Source organism: Cyrtonyx montezumae, unplaced genomic scaffold (assembly GCF_038088225.1).
Source record: "Cyrtonyx montezumae isolate F1298 unplaced genomic scaffold, pur_monq_1.0 scaffold_11, whole genome shotgun sequence".
Lineage (NCBI taxonomy): Eukaryota > Metazoa > Chordata > Aves > Galliformes > Odontophoridae > Cyrtonyx > Cyrtonyx montezumae.
In genome coordinates, this window is record NW_027071837.1 from 10925506 (window position 1) to 10943652 (window position 18147).

Sequence of the window (18147 nt, forward strand, 5' to 3'; positions counted from 1 at the left end):
TCTGAGGACATTATGTGCACTCTGGAGGATAAATTAGATGAAAAAGGGGAAAAATATGACCACACCACACAGCAGGACTGCGTTACCACAGCATCATTTACTGTGAGACAGTAAAGATGCTATGCTAAGGTTTCCATTCATGACTTTGTATTACTGCTGCAAATAGCATTTCCATAATTATTTTTTTTTAAATCCATGACAAAACTTCTTAGCCTCTTTTTACTCACAGGGTGAGTTGTGTCTCCTCCAGCCAGCTGTGTACAACTCTGTTATTCATGAATATTGCAGAGGCAGCAAGGGGGATGGAAGCTCCCCATGCACAAACATAACAGAGGAGAATATCTCACCCAGATGTAAACAGGCACACAAACCCCAGTTCCACCAGGACTAGGGAGGGTTTTAAGGAGCTAAAGTAAAACTCCAGGAATAATGCAGGAAGAATGTATTAGCATAGGCTTGCTGCTCTGCAGCACTGCAGTCCCTGGCACCAGCACCCAGACAGAGCATTCCCCTGGACTATTTCCCGTGAGTCTCATGTCTGGTGTAGAAATTGAGGAATCAAAGTCTGTATTTCAAGCAGAGAACATAGCAAGTTCTCTGAAGGCTGGGGAAGCAAAAGCAAACAAACCTCAAATACATCAAGCATGCACTCCCCTACTTGCATCTGCAAGCAGGATGAAGCAGCTGTAAAAGTGATGCAAATGGCCAATTAATCTCAATTGCTGCAGACTCTTAATCTTAATGAATTACTTCTAAAAAGGCAGGGTGTACTTAAACAGCTTTCATGCAAGGAGAAATTAGGAAATTGCACGTCCAAGTGAGATAGTAAGAAAGAGGGAAACACAATGGGGATACAGTGTGCCTTGCATTTATTTTTCCAGCCTACTCCAAATGTAGCAATAATTTGATTATTTTAACATTCAGATGCAAGGATTCAAAAGAATACACAATTTGGAGTGTCTGATTGCCAGACCAGATAAGTAATCCGTAGCAGTTTCCTTTCCTCTCTCATCTAAAAAGAGGGATTAGAAATCATTTCTGCTGCAGGGCACAACAGAAAAATTTAAGCTGGTTAATTTTCTGCTGCAGGGGTCATCATTGGATGTTGAATCTTATTTTTGGTGCTTAGACAGCCTGCATTCCCACAGCACCACATCAGTGTTCAATGGGCAACTGTTTTTATTGCCCCCTAAAAATAGATGACAGCTAGGATCCTGGACAGCCTGAGCAGTGGTTTGGGCCATGGACCTCAACGATCTTTATGGTCCCTTCCAACCTAAGCCATTTTGTAATTCTATGACTTCATAAAAAAAAAAAATTGCTCCGAGCCATTGAGTGATCCTTAGAGGAAAACCAAGCCATTGTCATACAACACAGGTGCACCAGTTGCAGGGCTCTACAACACCATTGGTGCTCCAAACTATATACTATAAACCTGGAATTAGCTATACAGAGGTCAGTGGCCAACAGACTGGATCACATGTACCACATCACAGCTCTGCTGATTCCCAGCTCCCCATTGAGGTCTGGCTGGGGATACATCCTGAGGTAAGAGTATCCTTACATAGCATCCCAACTATTCTTATGCCCCCATCAGCTCCTCTGCTTTGGCTTTCCCAAGCCATTCATTCCTCATCTCACTTGCCCTGCCCTCACTCCCAGAGCAATCTTGCTCAGAAGTTTGAGAACCCAAAAAGAATACCAACAGTTTCACACATCTCAGTTCCAAATCCCACCTGTTTTAGCATGCTGCCCTCCTTCCCACTTGGAGGCACAGTGTGCTACAACATGGTCCTTGATGGTAAGAGGAAGGACAAGAGCTAAGTTATGACTCAGATGAAAGCTGAAGATGAAAGCTGAAGAGACAATTTACTTGATGACTTCTCACTTCCCTCTACTCGGGACTGAACCAAAAGCATTTGGAAGAAATTCACATCCTTCATTTCTTCCACATCTTCTGCAGCCACAGGTAGAAGTTTCTCTGTGACATTAAGGGATAGATTTCTGCTTTGCAGAGGCAGCTGCAGAACTGGGCTTTCTTAGCTTTTTGATACTCTACTTTGCAAGCTTTAAGCAGCCCTTCTTCTCTGAACGTTCAGAAGCGAGAGGGAAAAGATAGGAGGAACAAACGAGCTACACAGTCCTTGCACGAGGACAGAGATTCTTCCACCAGCATCTCATCATTCACCAGGTATGACCAACCTTGCCACATGGGAGGGTGAACTTCAAATCTTAACACACTATAGGCTTCATAAAAGAATTTAGACAGGCTTTTCTCTTCACGTGCTGTAATGCTATAAAGAGATGGAAAGTACCATGAGAAACAGCAAGGTGGCAAAGCTTTCGGCTACAGCAAATGGGAGCAAGCCCAAACAAAACAAACAGAACCAAAAGAAAAAGCTCTACCTACCTTCAGAAGACCTCAGGCACACAGGGACTGCCAACAAAACACTTCTGCCTCCACTGACAGCCCTTAAATGAGGTTTGTGAAGGGGTGGATCCTGGCTCCAGCCCTTCCAATCACTCAGTACATTGCATGCACCTGAGCTTCCCTGGGTTGGCCCTGCCTTCCCACCAGGTGCTCCATCACTGGTTCAGGCCATAACTTATCATTTTCACTGCACCTGCCTTGTACCATGTGGTTGCAGTTGCTAATTATGATGAGAACCTGAGGATGTTTTCAGGTGTATGAACAAGAACTAGCACAAGGCAATCTCCATGGCCCGAGTTTGTCACCTGCCTGTTGGCTCCCACTGCTTGCCAGATTTAGGGTGAATTTGGTGGTCAGATTGTACAGACAGGCATGTGTGTCACTATCCATCTTCTTTATAAAGAGATGCTGCTTAAATGTAAAATGGTATAATTAATAAAACATAATGCCTTGTTTTTTCCTAGTGTTTCCACCTCCTGTGCTCTCCTCTCACATTTTTGCTGGGCTGATGGTTTTCTTACATGCCCCAGATAACTCGTGGAGCTTCATCTTCTCTGCTCTTTCCACCCCCCTGCACTTCTTTCATTTTTTATAAAGACGTTCTTGCTCTGCTAGCGTGCTCTTAATCTCACTGGTAAATCAAGGTGCCCGTTTGTCTTTTGCTCTCTATTTGCCTTCCTGAACACAATAAATAAACCTAGGAGCTTGGCCAACGCTAGGGCTGATTTCTTCCTTCTCCATTCATGGTTGTGCCCAGCAGGCACTATGCTGTGTCTGGGATCTGAGAGTGATCCCTCTCCACTGAGATTGGTAAAAACGAATAGAAAGGCTGAGGAATGACCTATCCCAGGCTCCACACTACAGAAAGCTGTTAGATGGAATGTTACTCCAAGGGCTCAAACTAAGGTCAGAACAACATCTCCCATTGGCTCCATCCGCTGTTCTCAGATTTATGCATTCAATGCCTCCCTGTATCTTTCTGCTCATCTCACCAACCACTGGATTTGGACCAGGGCTCTAGAGATACCCACAGTCATAGTCAGGCCTGGCCCTGTGAGTGTGCCACATACACAGGACGGCTTTGTTCTGTGCTCTTCACCCCAAAAGAACTATATGTGGAGTTAAAGAAAGAAAAAAATATATTAAAAAAGAACAGCAATTTCAGCTAGATTCAGAGCTATTTCATTTGTCAGGGAAGGATATAGAGGCATAATCAAGATTTATGAAAGAAAGGAAATATTTTAGGAGAGGCCATTTGTTCTGTTCTGTATCCCATAAAATCTGTAGAAGTTATTTCTCTGTCAGTGTGGCAGAGATGCTCAGAAAGGAACTTGGGAACAAAAGGGTAGTGTGTGAACCAAGAGACAAAGCGTTCAAAAATACAAAGCTATGTCTTTTCAGGCCAGATATAATCGCCCTGGGGATGTCACTGCCTTAGGATCTGGGTCAACCAAATGGCTCCACAGTTTACAAAAATCAATCTGAGTTTATCTAAAGATAACCCAGGAGGGCTGGAATCAGTGGCTGTCAGCCAGGCATGGGCAGCATCTGATGTGGGAGATCACACTGACACGCATACCACTCTACTGTACTAAATTAGAGCCATGGTATCAAGACAGCCACTAGCATTTGTTGCTGACAGAGAAAATAAATTGGGTCAAAAGAAGAACTGATCTGTTAAGGACAGGAGTAGAGAGTTATTCTGCCCCATATCATTTAATGGCAAATTCTCACAGGATAATTTTCAATTCCTCCAGGCTTTCTGCTTGAGTCATGGGCTTTGGCACAGCTTCTGCTTTGCTTCTTCCTGCTAAGCAGCTCTGCTCTCCTTAGGGTCCCAGTGCTTTCCCTACATCCTTATCTGCCCTGAAGCCATCCCAGGGTGCTCCATTCTAGCTCCAGCTGCATCTCTCTTGAGGTGTGAAGTTGTTCCAAGAGCTGAAAAACCTTCCCTTTACCTCACCAAGAAAAAGGAAATGGGATTCAGTTAAACAGGGGCGAAGAGATGGCTGCAGCTTACTGAGCATTCACTGCAGAGCAGCAGGAGATGAGTTTAACCACTGACTGCCCTCAGCAGGAAGGTTCAGATTCCACTTTGGGAAATAATGAACAAATCCTATGTGTGTCCCACGGTCCTTGTGATACTGGGGTGTCCACAAGCATCCCCACTGCTAATCCAAAAGGACCTTCCCCTTTCCATGCCAGCAGCCCTTGGGATTTCAGCATGTCCTTGAGCATCTAGCAGGAGCAAAGGCTGCACATCCCCATCTTCTCTCTGCTTTTAGGGGATACTTACAGAGAGCCGTCCATGGACGAGATCCCACTAGAGGGTGCTGCCCCGCTCTGCTGGAAAAGCTCTTGGGCCTCCAAGCCTCCTGATTCATCTGCAGCACAATGAGAACTGCGTCACTATTATGGATCACTACTGGCAGCAGGACAAATATCTAGAGTTTATGGACCAACTTGTATTTTTTTTCCCTCAAGGCGACATGAACAATAAAGCGAGATGGGATGGGGATTGCAGGGCAGCCAAGCATTCAACTCTGCATCCTGCAGAATGGGAGCTGGTAGTGCAGCTCACGGGAGAGATTTCCTCTCCACCCCAGTGACCTGCAACAGCACCAAACAGAGGGATTAACCCTTCTGCAGTCACCTTAAAGGACAGACTCCCAGGTCCTTAACATCTTCTGCAAGACATACAAGGAAGTCCCCAGGAGGAGATGTAGGGGGGGTACTTCTCCTCTTGTCAAACTTCCTCTTGATCCACAGCACTTCTCATTTTTTCCTGAAGACAAAATGTTTTTGCGTCAGCACTAAATTCCCATATGCAAAACCCGCAGCAACTGAGGCAGGAACGCCCATTCAAAGTGTCATTACCAACCAGCAGGATTTAAAGCCCAGTTTTCTTTTCCACCAAACAGCTTCTACCTCGGGAGATGTAAGCATATCACCTCACACAAAAGCAGCAGATTTCTTCTGCAGGAAACATAAGCCAGTTGTTGGACTCAATGATCTTTATGGGTCCCTTCCAACTTGGGATATTCTATGTTTCTATAGTTCTAACGCAACACCAGCAGAACCCAATACACACCAGAGAGGCAATGCAAGCACCCAGTCCTTGTTCTGGACTGCTGGTCATGGTGGGCACCACACACTCAGGTTTCTCCAGAGCTTTTGGTGCAGTGGGTAGGGCCAATGCTGTGCTAGGAGGTTATGTGATCAGCATTTGCTGGCTTTTAGGGTCCGTGACAGCTTTGAGTGCTCTCCTGCAATTACCTCATGTCAATATTCCATGTGCCTTCTGGCCTCTCAGCATGACAAAAAGCACAGAACCACGGATCAAACGTATTTCCTAGCAAAGCAATTCCTCTCTCTGCAACTAACGGTAACACCTACCTTAACTTTCCTTAAGGGGGAAGTAAGTTCTATCATTTATCATTTACCATTTATAATTTAGTCAGTGTTTCATCCAGAATGTTTTCCTTCTACATGTGATGCCAAGCATCAAGCTTTGACAGAGGCTGCTTTGCCACTTGCTGACAGTAGGTCCATGCAGTGCCAGAGGGCAATAAACTGTCACTCTGCAGCAGGACAGCTCCTCTGTCCTTGGTTTCTAAATCCAGTTGCTGCCATCGGCATTGCCAAGCCTTTATTGGCAGCAAGGGATGAGCTTTATGAGAGGAAAGGTAATGAAGGGTAAAGGATGAGGGGAGGAGGGGAGGCTTGGGGCTCAGGTGGTGGCCCTGATCCATTTCCTGCTTGTCACTGAGAGAGGTGTCTGGGACTTCTCCAAGAAAATTGAAATACTGAGTCATGGACATAAAATCTTTTATTGTCAAAAGAGAAGTTTTGAGGGACATCTCACCAGTGAAGCTGACTTTGGCTCAAAATGGTATAACTGCTCCAAAGCAGCATCTTCCACCCTGGTCCATTAGCAGAAGCCTCACACACCAGCAGAAGAACCAGATCTGGGTCCCTACCAGCCTAATTCACATCAAGGACTGATGTGAGGCCATTGGTCTCTGGCCAAACATTCAGGCCAGAGAGATCTCATATTTTGTTCATGGAAAGCCTCCAACATTCCTTGGTTTCCGCTCAGTGCCAAACTGCAGCATTTCTCAATTCTCCATCACTCTCTGCAAGACATTTCCTTCCCATTCAGTGCCTCTCCTGGTGTGACCTTGGGGAAATTTGCTCACATCTGTGATTGGGTTCTGGTGTGTAGAATGAGTACAGTGACCTTGCCTGTCAATTCAGGTTACAGTTCCTCCATAGCAGAGATAAATTATTACAAAGGAGGTAAAAGCACTTTGAAGGAGAGGTGGTAGGTTCACAGACCAAGGGTACATCAGAAGTTAGGCCACTAGCAGTACAGTGATGGAGGGGAGAGCCATATGCTCCAGGCAGATGCGCTACGGGGTAATTACAGTAAACTTCTTTAAATTTCTGCTTTCAATTTTATGTCCATTCAGCACTTTTTCATGATTCTGTGGCTACAGTTTTGTGACTCTAACAGCTGTTGTGCTTTTGGCCCCGCTCCTGATGCATTCCTCTGGAGGAGGAGGCAATCAAGCATGATCCCCTTCACCTCCTTTACATATCATCAGTGTGAACTCATTTCTGCCTCAGAGGCACTTGTGATGCTAGGAAGGATGGAAAGAGTAAGAAAAGGACAAAAAGATGTTTCTGTCCAAAGCTGTGGAGCAGATGCAGGAGAGATGGTGGAAGTTGAGGGGTTCATATTCTGAATCCCCTCATCCATCCTGCAAAGTGCCAATGGGGTTTTGGTGAGGAATTGAAATGGGCTGCCGAGGGAGGTGCCGAGGCAGAGTCACTGTCCCTGGAGGTGTTCAAGAAAAGAGTAAGTGTGGCACATGGTCTAGAGCAGTCTCAGGCATGGGTTGTTGGTTGGACTTGCTGACCTTACTGTTCTTTCCAGCCTTAATGATTTTCTGACTCTGTGATCTTTGGGAAGTTTCTTGGTCTGTAATCACTGCTTTACTCTCTGCAAGGGAAAATGAGGTCACTGTCCCATGTTCTGATATTTTTGATGGAAATGGTTCAACATCGTCATGATTTGTAGAGGCTTTTTCCAGCAATCCTAGCATGCAGGTTGCCTAGCATTGCCAGGGTATTGTTTCTAATAATAATATAAGTGAGAAGCATGGCTGGGCTGACAGGTGAGCATCGTGAGCAGGTGAGGTGGGGGCAAAGTCTAAGTCACCTGCTCTAGCAGCAGCGTGGCATTGCTGTCAACATGGAAACACAAGGGCAAGTAGTCAGGAGATGCCAGGGAACAAAGGCTTTCATATTTCCAGAAGATCACTTTGTGGTTTATTTAGGTATGAGTTCAACCCACTTGTAAAACATCTCTTAAGTGGAATTTTGCTAAGGGCAGTAAGGTGATGTCTGGATGGGAAATGAGTGGATTAAGGCAGAGGTGAGTCTTGGGTGAGGTGAGTGAATGAAATGTTTCCATTGCACCCAGAGCCCATCTCCCACCCAGATCCCAAAGCCATGAGTTGAAGGTCCAGCAGGGTGCTACATGATAAGAATCTCATCCCATGCCTTATTGTCACCTCTAAGCCTGAGTCCAAAGCATGGGGAGTACAAAGCAGGGCTCAACCACTCCTGAGGCCACCTTAGCAACTATTTAACCCAGCTCCATTCATTATTATTTCTTTCCCAATAGCCACCCCACTACAGTGCTGTGTTGGACTGTGTTGTCAAAGTTGCACAGAATTTGTCCTTTTCTTTTACCTAGAAGATGTCACTCAGGCTATGATTGTGGTAGCTTGTGCTATGCCAGCAAGACTGAATCTTTAATGCTGAAAATTAACACAGCAGCCTATAGGAGGAAGCATTGTCCAGGGCTTGAAGCACAGGAAAGGTTGGGAGGATTGAGGTTTACTTATGGCTTTGGATGTATGGTACTTGGAAAATAAAAACAAATAAAGGGGATAAAGAAGGAAATAAAGGAAAAAAAAACAACAACAACAAAACCCCAGCAACAAGACTCCCAACTGATAAACTTTGGCCTGCAATTAAGTAATTAGGGATCAGATACAGGAAGCCCTTATCTCTCATAAGAGCTTCTGTTAGTGCTTCTGTTCACTGCATGTGGGCTGTGTGCTCAGTGAAAGGAAATACTGGTGGAAAGGCAGATCTACCCCTTTTTCATAGCCAAACACCTGCAGATCTGTTCTTTCTGTGGAAAGAACCTGTGGACACAACACGGAAATCATAGAATCGTAGATGCCTTGGGTTGGAAGGTACCTTAAAGATCATCTAGTTCCAATGCCTGGCTGGCTCCCATGGGCTGGCTGCCATACACCAGATCAGTCTGCCCAGAGCCCCGTCCAACCTGGCCTTGAAGCAGTCAAAATGAAACAGTTAAACCCCAGATCAGAAGAGGAAGAACTGCTGAAGTTCATCTTCACATCCATCACAATTCTGACAAAACCATGGGCAGAAACTCTGCATTCATAGATGTGCCTTTGCAAGGACATGTGTTGCCCTTATTACTGGTGATCTGTGAGTTGTCCACACTGCGTTGAGTCCACATTTTTTTTCTCATCTTTAGAAATAACATAGAAGCTGGTGAGGCTGGCATGACTTGTTCTCCCCATGTCCCCCCACCTTCACACAGTCCCAGCCGCAAGCTGAGATGCAGTGAGCAGTCTGCCAGCAAGCTTTGCAGAAAACCTGGCCTGAGAACTGGCATGTGCTGAGCCAGATGGCATCTGCACCCCAGGGCACTGTGTTGGCAGAGCCCAAGGAACAGACTGTCTGCAGCAGGACTCACATAGGTTCCTCCTGCAACCTGCCTGCCATCTATCATGGATGAGACTTTAGGTTCTTTTCATCTTATCACATCTCTCTGTTGTGTGATGCAAGCTTGGGTCTTACAGCATAACACCTAAATATATCCCTTGTGCATGATATTCTGAGTGTGGGGGAAGATTTATATCCCCAGGTTGTTTCCAGCTCACTGTGTAAGTGATCTGCATCCTAGAAACACTGTGCCAGGATGTTTGCTTTGCAAAGAGTACCCAAGTGCCCATATGAGTGTGACCCCATGTTCAGAGATGCTCTGCAGCTCTCCAGAAGATGTTCCTGTCATGCCATTCCTAACCCCCTTTCCTTTGGGCAACAACCTCTGAGTACTAGAAGTGTGGTGAAATATTCCCAACTTTACCAGTTTCCATGTTACAGCATCTTTCCTTGGGGTTTTGCTCTGAGCGTGGCAGTCTTATGTCATGGTTTTAATTTGACAGCCTAAAGAAAAGGTTATATGTTAGGAAAAAATTCTCTGAAAGAATGGTTGGACACTGTCACAGGCTGCCCAGGGAAGTGCTGGAGTCACTGTTCCTGGAGGTATTCAAGAACTGTGGAGGTGTGGTACTTAGAAATGAAGTTCAGTGGGCAATATTGGTGGTACGTGGACTACTTGACCTTAGAGGTCTTTTCCAACCTTAATGATTCTATGATTCTAAAAGAGAGATCTCAACAGTGCTATACATGCTCTTGCTACTGCTAACAAGTGCCACACCAGGATGGGAACACAGCTCCAATTTTGTATTTCCATCACCTCTGGAGTCACTGATGATGATGATGTTGATTTCATCAGCACAGGAGATGATCTCAGAAACCCCTCCTGCAGTGATGACACCAAACAAAAACTTCCATCTTCAGCAACTCCCACATCTCAGGAGGAGTTTGCAGCCTGATCCCCATCTGCTTCTGATTCCTAACTGTGCTTTTCTGCAAAGACATTTGAGCCTTCATAATGAAAAGCCAATTAAAGTGCACCATTAAGCTCAGCCTTTCACCTTCCTTGTCCGAACCAATCTGTCATGGAAAGGACACAAATGTAGCACAAGTTGGCAGATGCTGCTAAAAATGGGAAAGATAAGATGTGTAAGTAAATTATTGAAATGCCAGCCTGAAGTCTGGTGGCCGTGGCAAACAGGACCACGACAGCTGGGGTCAGATGCAGGTGGACACTTGCCCTCTGTCCCCAGTGCAGCAAAGCCACCTGAGCTCATGGCCAAGCAGCAGCAGATTAACCACTTTTTATAGAAGCTGGCAATAGCTGAAGTTTCCAGGCTACTCCTTCCAGGGATGGTCACTTCCAGTTAACTTCATGTGTGTGCAGGTCTGTGCATGTCCACAGCTCCTGGAGGAGAGGGGAAGGAGGAGAGCCAGGGACAGAGCCCTGGGATGCCAGTGGGTTTTATGCTGATTTATGGGCATCTAAAGGTGGGCAAGCATCCTCCTCCTGTCTGGTCATGATCCTCCACTGACATTTGGAAATCCCTCAGTGGGATTCTAATCAGCCTGCAGGGTGAGATCAGCAAGAGGAAAGCTGAGAGAAATACAGCAGGGAGGAAGAAAAGAGAAGATCTCTGTGCTCAGACTTCATCTGTGAATTGTAACAGCAGCAGGGTGGAATTTGAACCTGTGTGTGCAATCAGCCAGGTATTTCTGACGTACATGGAATATGAGACTTTTCCTCCAACAAATATCCGTCACTCAAATAGCCTTTTCTCCCTGTTGTCTCTAGATAAGAAACTGATTGATCAGATGTAGCACTGTCAGTTCTCTGACAGCAACCCTCAGCATGATGTAGCATGAGACCAGGGCTTGTAGCTGAATTTTTTTTCACTTTTTGCCTTCTTAGCTGAGAGAAGCACTTGCCTTGTTTTCAGTTTATATCCTTTTGGTCCTTAAAATACATCCTTAAAGACTTTCCAAAGAGCTGCGGAGTAGCACAATGGGAATTTAGCAATGCCCACAGTAACTGCAGAGGTCACCCCCCCTCCAGTCTTCTAATGAGGAGGTCACGGCCCTGCAAGGCAAAAGAAATTATGTCCAAGCTCAGAGAACATGAAGAGCTGAAAATAGCAGCCAGAAAGCTATGCCAGTGCCTTACTTGCAATCACTAGACCACATTTTCACTAAATAACAGAGTAGATGCAAACAAATACAAATTAAGCCCATTCCTTCCTTCTCTTGGGATGTGGATGAATCATGTTCCACTGCTGTGGTTGATAAAAGTCTTCAGGAAGCCACAGAGGGACCCAAATTCTGCTCTGTTCATTCCAGAAGAACTTGTCAAGGCTGGTTTTGAAAGCTTTGAAAGCTTCTTTTTGAAAGCCGTGGTTTCTTCTGTGCTCATTGCTTCTATGGTCCCAACCACCTTCCACTCCTCCAGAGCTCGTACTTCACACTGCTCAAGAAATATCATCAGAGGCCTGGATGTTTCCCATGTCAGCTGATGATAATATACACACCAACCTGTGTTTTGGTAAAGCACCAAAGCAGCACGGTGTGTCTGTACTTGGATGGCCTGTTGAAGGCAGCAGTGCTTCCCTGCTGGCAAAATGAGCCTAATCCACCTGAACACCAACTGGAGAGGAAAGAGCCATCTAATATATTCAGCCTTCTGAACTTAATCTTCCAGGATGTGTTGTCACAGATGCTGGGTAAAACACACCTTCACTTGTTTGCTCACGCCTGGAGCCATGCACTAAGCATCTAGGGCAAACCTGAGTTTCTCTATTTCTTCCCAGGACCTCAACAACAGCAGTGCCAACTTGCCAAGGGTTGTGGGCAGAGGATTTTCAGTGAGAAGCCTCCCAGCCATCCCCCAAGGGCAGCCTCCCATCTGCATTGTCAAATTCAGGTTATTTTTAGGCTCTTTCCCTAAGGAAACAAGATTAATACGGCCGCAGGACAGGCACGCACATGTGCATGCTGTTTGAGATAGTGTGCCTCTGCCTCTGCATTCTCCAATGGGTTTTGGCTTTTTTTTTGTTGTTTGTCAATTTCAGCTAAGTATGATAGAGCACTAGAAAATCTTGAGAACTCTTTCGACAAAGCTGGGGAAAGTAGAGGGCAAGATGGAGGAGAAACTTAAGTACTTCCAGCAACTGAAGTCTAATATACACCCAAAACTGCCCCCTCCACCTTCTTCTCTCCATTTGGCTCATGGCTTTGCCCTTGCTGCACTGCAAAGTTTTAATGCAAAGCCCAACTGCACTCACAACATGCCTGTTCTTTGCATCTGGCTGCTCACATCTGCACAGGTCCAAAAGCTTCTTACTCCACATCTGTTCATGCTGGTATCAGACAAAGTTTTGTCTTTTGCCACCAGGATTTTGGCTAGAGAGCACAGCTATTGGTATCATGATAATTTCATGCACATTTTGCTTTTCTGCAAGTCCACAGTAAGCCAGGATGGGTGAGAGGGAGGATGGGCTACAGTGCTTCCCTACCTTCACAGGGATGGGAAAGTTGCCCGCAGACCATTTTCAAAGAGTGCTTCAATTACCTTATAAGCAAAGCAACCTCCATCACTTATCCATCCATCCCTCCCTCCATCCATCCATACACCCAGACAGCATTTTGGTTAGGTTCAATAGCCATCTCTTACCAAGCTGCATAACAAACTGATGGAGGGGAATTTAACTCCCCTTTCTCAGCATCTTTTCAGCTCTATCGTTCAGAGGTGAAATAGAATGTTGAGGTTTAAAAAGTACTGTAATGTTTAAAAAATCCTCTTTCCTGATTTATTTTTGTTTGTTTGTTTATTTAGTTCGGGGCTCTTTTTCTGTGCAAGGTCTGAACATCAGGTGAAGAAAAAAAATTACACTTCCTGCCCTTATAAAATTTGACAGGTGTCACATAAATAAAACCTAGGATAATCTCAGGTCAGAGCTGTGCAGCTACATTCTGCCTCGCGGTGTCCCCATTAGGCCTGACGTGGGTGCTAATACGGGTGAGGACAAAGCAGCGAGGGCTGCACGGGGCTGCAGGGATCTGCGCATCCGGGGACACTTGGAACCCCACGGCGATGGGGATGGGGAGGGAGGGAGGGGGTACAGATGTGGGGACACGGGGGGGGGTCCGGCCGGGCTGCAGGACGAGGGGCAGCCAGGACATCTCCTGGGGATGCGTGTCCACCTTGTGCGCGGTGCCACTGCAGCGTGGGTGCCACAAGGATTTCCCCGCTGGATGAGGGCATCAGGGACCAATCCCTAGTTTGGAAGAGGACCCCCATTCATCTCGGTATTTCCCGGCCCGGAGCTCCCTCGTCCTGGGGTGTGTGTGGGGGGGGAAGGAGGGAGGGGATGGGGAGGGGGGGGGGTGAAGCGATGGGAGAAGGAGGAGAGAGAAGGCGGGGGCGAGGCGGGTCCGGAGCCGCCGGGGGAAGGCGCTCGCAGCTTTCCCGACCATAAAACGGAGGGGCCAGGACCGGGCGGGCAGAGCGGCACGGAGCGGCAGCACGGCACGGCACGGCACGGAGCGGCACGGCACTGCTGGGCCCGCCCTGCCCAGCGCCCAGCGCAGGTAATGGGGGCGCCGGGGAACCGGGAGCGGGAGCGGCCCCAGATCGCCGGCATCCCGGGAGCGGCTCCGGCTCCGCAGCCGCTGTGTACGGGGGATTGCTTTGTGTGTCCTCCCCCGTGCTTATCCTTCCCCAAAAAAGGTCTTGGACTCAAAGCCGCCGAGGAGCAGACCCGGGAGGTGGGAGCCGGGGGGACCCCCTTTCCATCCCCGCCCGAGCTCGGAGCTCGCTCTCACCAAAGTCCCCCCGCTATGAACTGGAAGGACACGCGGTGGCAAAACTCAGCCTCAGCTCTCCCCACCAGCAAGTTTTGCCTTTGCCCTCCGATTTCTGTGTAATTCGAGTTGAGGATGCTTTGATGCCGCTCCCACGGGGCCATACGGCAGGACACGGGGACGTGGCAATGCCTGCTGATGTCTTTTGGATGTGGGACGCGGCCCCATGGGGAGCATAGCGACCCGAGAGCTGTGCTGGCATCACATCGGGCAGAGCATCAGGCAGCACTACTGGGGTTGCTGCAGGGAAACCCCTTTTCCCTGTGGTCCCAAACCCCTGCGCAGAGCATGGGCTGGACTGGGAGCCCGTCTCTTGAGCCAGGTTTATGTGAACACTGACTTGGGGTTTCCAGTGATGGCAGATAAACAGCTTGTCTTTGGAAAATGAATGAATATGGGGTATCTGACCCAAGGCTGTGTCTGCAGCCCAGTGCTGCACTTGGTCCCAGACCCCTGGGGAGATCCCAGCAGTCCTCAGCTTGGCCTGAGCCTCTATTGAGTACTTTCCAGGAGCGAGCATGGAGCAGGAGCACCAACAGCGCTGCCACTCTGTCCTGTACTTTTGCTTTTCTGACAGCCTTGTGGTTCATTAACTCCCCTCCTGCTCCCTTGGCATGCTAATCCAAGATAAGGATTAGGGAAGAGAGCTGACTTCCAGGCTGCCACAGGGACGAGGCCTGATCTCATACCGCACGCCTGTGGAAAAGGAGTGTGATTGGGTTTGGGGTTGGTGGGACTGCGTTGGCTGGCAAGCTTAACACGGGCACGGTGCTGCTTTCTGTTGCAGGTGGGAAGCAGCAGTAGTAGCTCACAATGGCCCTGGCGGACAGCGCGGGCTGTGCCAAACCCAGCGAGGATTTGCCTTTCCCTGAAATCATTGAGCTCAATGTGGGTGGACAAGTCTACATCACCCGGCACCCCACCCTGATCAGCGTGCCGGGATCGCTGCTCTGGGAGATGTTCACGCAGAAGAACGTCCGCTCCTTGGCTCGTGACAGCAAGGGCCGCTTCTTCGTGGATCGGGACGGCTTCCTCTTCCGTTACATCCTGGATTACATGAGGGACCAGCAGCTGGTGCTGCCCGAGCACTTCCCGGAGCGCAGCCGGCTGCAGCGAGAGGCTGAGTACTTCATGCTGCCGGAGCTGGTGAAGATGCTGGCCCCCAAGCTCAGCAAGCAGAACTCACTAGGGGACGACCCGTGCCAAAGTGACCCCGAGGAGCTGTCCCCCAGCGCTGACACCGCCCGCAGCCTGACCGCTGCCAGCACCGTGCTCCACAGCGCCGGGGCTGGTGGTGCCGGGGGCTCGGGTACAGTGGGTGCTGCTGGCCCTGACATCCGCAGGGCTGGGTTCATCACCATCGGCTACCGCGGCTCCTACACGCTGGGCAGGGACAGCCAGACGGATGCCAAGTTCCGCCGGGTGGCACGGATCATGGTCTGCGGCAAGACGTCGCTGGCCAAGGAGGTTTTTGGGGATACCTTGAATGAAAGCAGGGACCCAGACAGGCCCCCGGAGAGGTACACCTCCCGGTACTACCTCAAATTCACCTTCCTGGAGCAAGCCTTTGACAAACTGGCTGACGCTGGCTTCCACATGGTGGCTTGCAACTCCACAGGCACCTGTGCCTTCGCCCACGACCAGACAGACGACAGGATCTGGACCTCTTACACCGAATATGTTTTCTACCGTGAGTGACACCAAAAATAAACACCCGCCAAACCACCGAACGCCAACTCTCCCTTTCCTCTCCTGTTGCCTTTAGAAGGTAGACATCCACCCCCTGAAATCCCAGCGTTCCCCTTTTGTCTCCTTTTTGAGTTTGTTCTTGGGTTTTTTCCCCCTCCTTCCTCCACTTTGATCCCATTTGGCTCCTCCTTGTAGCAGCTGTCGACCACCAGCCTCCTTTCCTCTCTCCGAATCCTGCAGTAGTTCCCAACCCTCCCGGATGCGTGGACTTGGACATGGCCACAGCACGCGTTTTGGGTGGGAGGGGTGGGACACCGAACTGTGCCAGGAACTCATCTGTGATGGATACTGAACTCGGCTCTCATGCTCTATGCCCCGCAGCCAAGCGGGACCATGCTGCAGACACTGTGCTTGAGCAACTGAGGAGCCTGAGCATTGGGTTAAGGACGTGGAGAAAGGTGGGCAACAGAGAGGAGGGCAGCTGGAGGGAAGATGCAGCCTCACAGCATGGATATATTGCCATCAGCCCCTGTAAGCAGCTTAGCATTTCGACTGTCAGTGCCAGGGAAGGTTAGCTAAAGCCACACCCTCACCCTGTGTCAGGGTTTCTGGTTCAAAGCATCACTGCTGCCCTGGGGTGCCTCGGTGGGGGGATGGGGGGTGGGGGGGTAGGGGCTGAGATGCCTGTGGGGGGAGGTGGGAGGGGGGAGTCTTGTTACTATAGGGTGTCAAATGTTTACACATCCCTCAAACTCCTTAGAGGGTTGCCCAAAACATGCCCTCACCTCTCTGCAGGCTGCAGGATTGGTTGGGATTGCACTGGAGGCATCATCTGGGCTCAGCCACTGTAGATCCAAAGGAATCATTGCCAGATGTGAATATCGCTGCACTTTGGGCAGTCTCTCTGAAGGACTCTCCTCTCGCAGCTCTGAGCAGCCTGCCAGTGCTGGCTGCTGCTTTGCTGGGCGATGTGTAATAAAGAACGAAACCCGCTCACCCACGTGTGCGTCTGCAAGGAGGTTTGTGTGTGCACCCAGGGGGATTGCTCAAGCAGGGAACTGGGAGTGGTGTGCATCAGTGCATGTGTTCAAACTCAAATCCACCTTGTCTCGCTTTGCCCCTGTTTTCTTTGAGCCCTCCCAGCTGAACCACGCCACATAACCCTGCAGGGATGCTGGTGTGGTCCCAAATTACCCATTGTCATCCCCTGGTCCCTTCCCATGGCTGTGCTGGGTCTCAGCATCCCAGCGACCACCTCCCCGCCTTGTTCCTCATCTCCTTAAGCACCATGAAGTGAAGCCCTGGGTTAGGGAGCTCCACTAGTTGGATAGCAGCCAAAGAGGCATTTCTGCCCAGGGTTCAGCCAGGAGGAAGGCTTGCAGCTGGTTTCCAAAGAAGCAGGAGATCCAGAGCCCTCTGGCACGCAGGGATAGCTACAACTTTACAGCAAGGCAGTCTGTGTCTGGATGAAGCAGAAGGTGAAAACGCTATTTTTATAAGGGCACATTCCTCATTGCAACAGCATTTTGAAGAGGAAATGACAACCAGCTTGCAAAAGAGAAAAGGGAACTTTAGCTCTTCAGAGAGGGTGAAGGGCAGAATTAAAATCCTTTTACATAGAGGGGGATGGACACTGTTTAGTACCTTAAAAACAACTAAAGATCTTATTTTTTAAACAATTAGGACTGATTGGAAAAAGAAATTGCTGCCTTATGAGTAATGCTGGTGTTAGGATATTTGCTGTTCCCCTCTAGAATTGGTCTGAAGAAATGGATCTCCTGGGATAAAGTGCTTTTCCCAATGAGGAGACCATAATGACAAAGTCAATGTGGTGTCAATCTGCAGGGCTGTGTGATGTGGGCTGCTAAACCCCATACCCCATTCGAAATATGATCGGAGCAGAATGGTTTTGATTCATTTGAAAACTGATGCTTTATGTAAAAATACTCTTGCTGAGGTCTAACTCTCTCAGCACTGACAAATTTGGGGCTTTCTTTTTATTTTCTTTCAATACATCCAGTAATAGAAAGAATGTGCTTTTGCTGCAGCCCGTGTCTGGGAGGAAAGCCTGGTTAATTGGATCCATAGGAGAAACAATGTGCATAGAAACGGCAGTGCAGAAAATCATTTGCTCGAGGTTCTTATCCTCTGAGCCATCACAGCAAGTCAAGTCAAGTGGGGCAAAAAGAAGTGGGTGGCTGAGGGCAGGAGGGAAGCTCTCTTTCACCAGAGTTTCAAGGAAAAAGGGCAGAAGGTGCTTTCCTGATGTCACCTCTTTTCCTTGCCGCTCCTTCTCCCGGACATTTCTGCTCAAGGGAAGCGTTGGGTCTTGCTCAGTTTGCTTCCCTCCAGCTTGCTGGACCTGGAGGTGATCTCTACCTTCTCAGGAGGGCGGCCCT

General features: G+C 48.6%; 1 protein-coding gene across 1 annotated transcript; it reads left to right on the forward strand.

The window, feature by feature from the left end:
• Positions 1–13734: 13734 nt before the first annotated feature.
• LOC136044302 (BTB/POZ domain-containing protein KCTD12-like) lies at positions 13735–16394 on the forward strand. The gene is made up of 2 exons (XM_065729542.1): positions 13735–13786; positions 14847–16394. Exon 2 carries the CDS (start codon positions 14873–14875, stop codon positions 15755–15757), a length of 885 nt encoding a protein of 294 aa, XP_065585614.1. The 5' UTR covers positions 13735–13786; positions 14847–14872; the 3' UTR covers positions 15758–16394.
• Positions 16395–18147: the final 1753 nt, after the last annotated feature.

Bases quoted from the DNA above. Each gene is read 5' to 3' on its own strand.
- LOC136044302 (XM_065729542.1), top strand. From the start codon at position 14,873: ATGGCCCTGGCGGACAGCGCGGGCTGTGCCAAACCCAGCGAGGATTTG.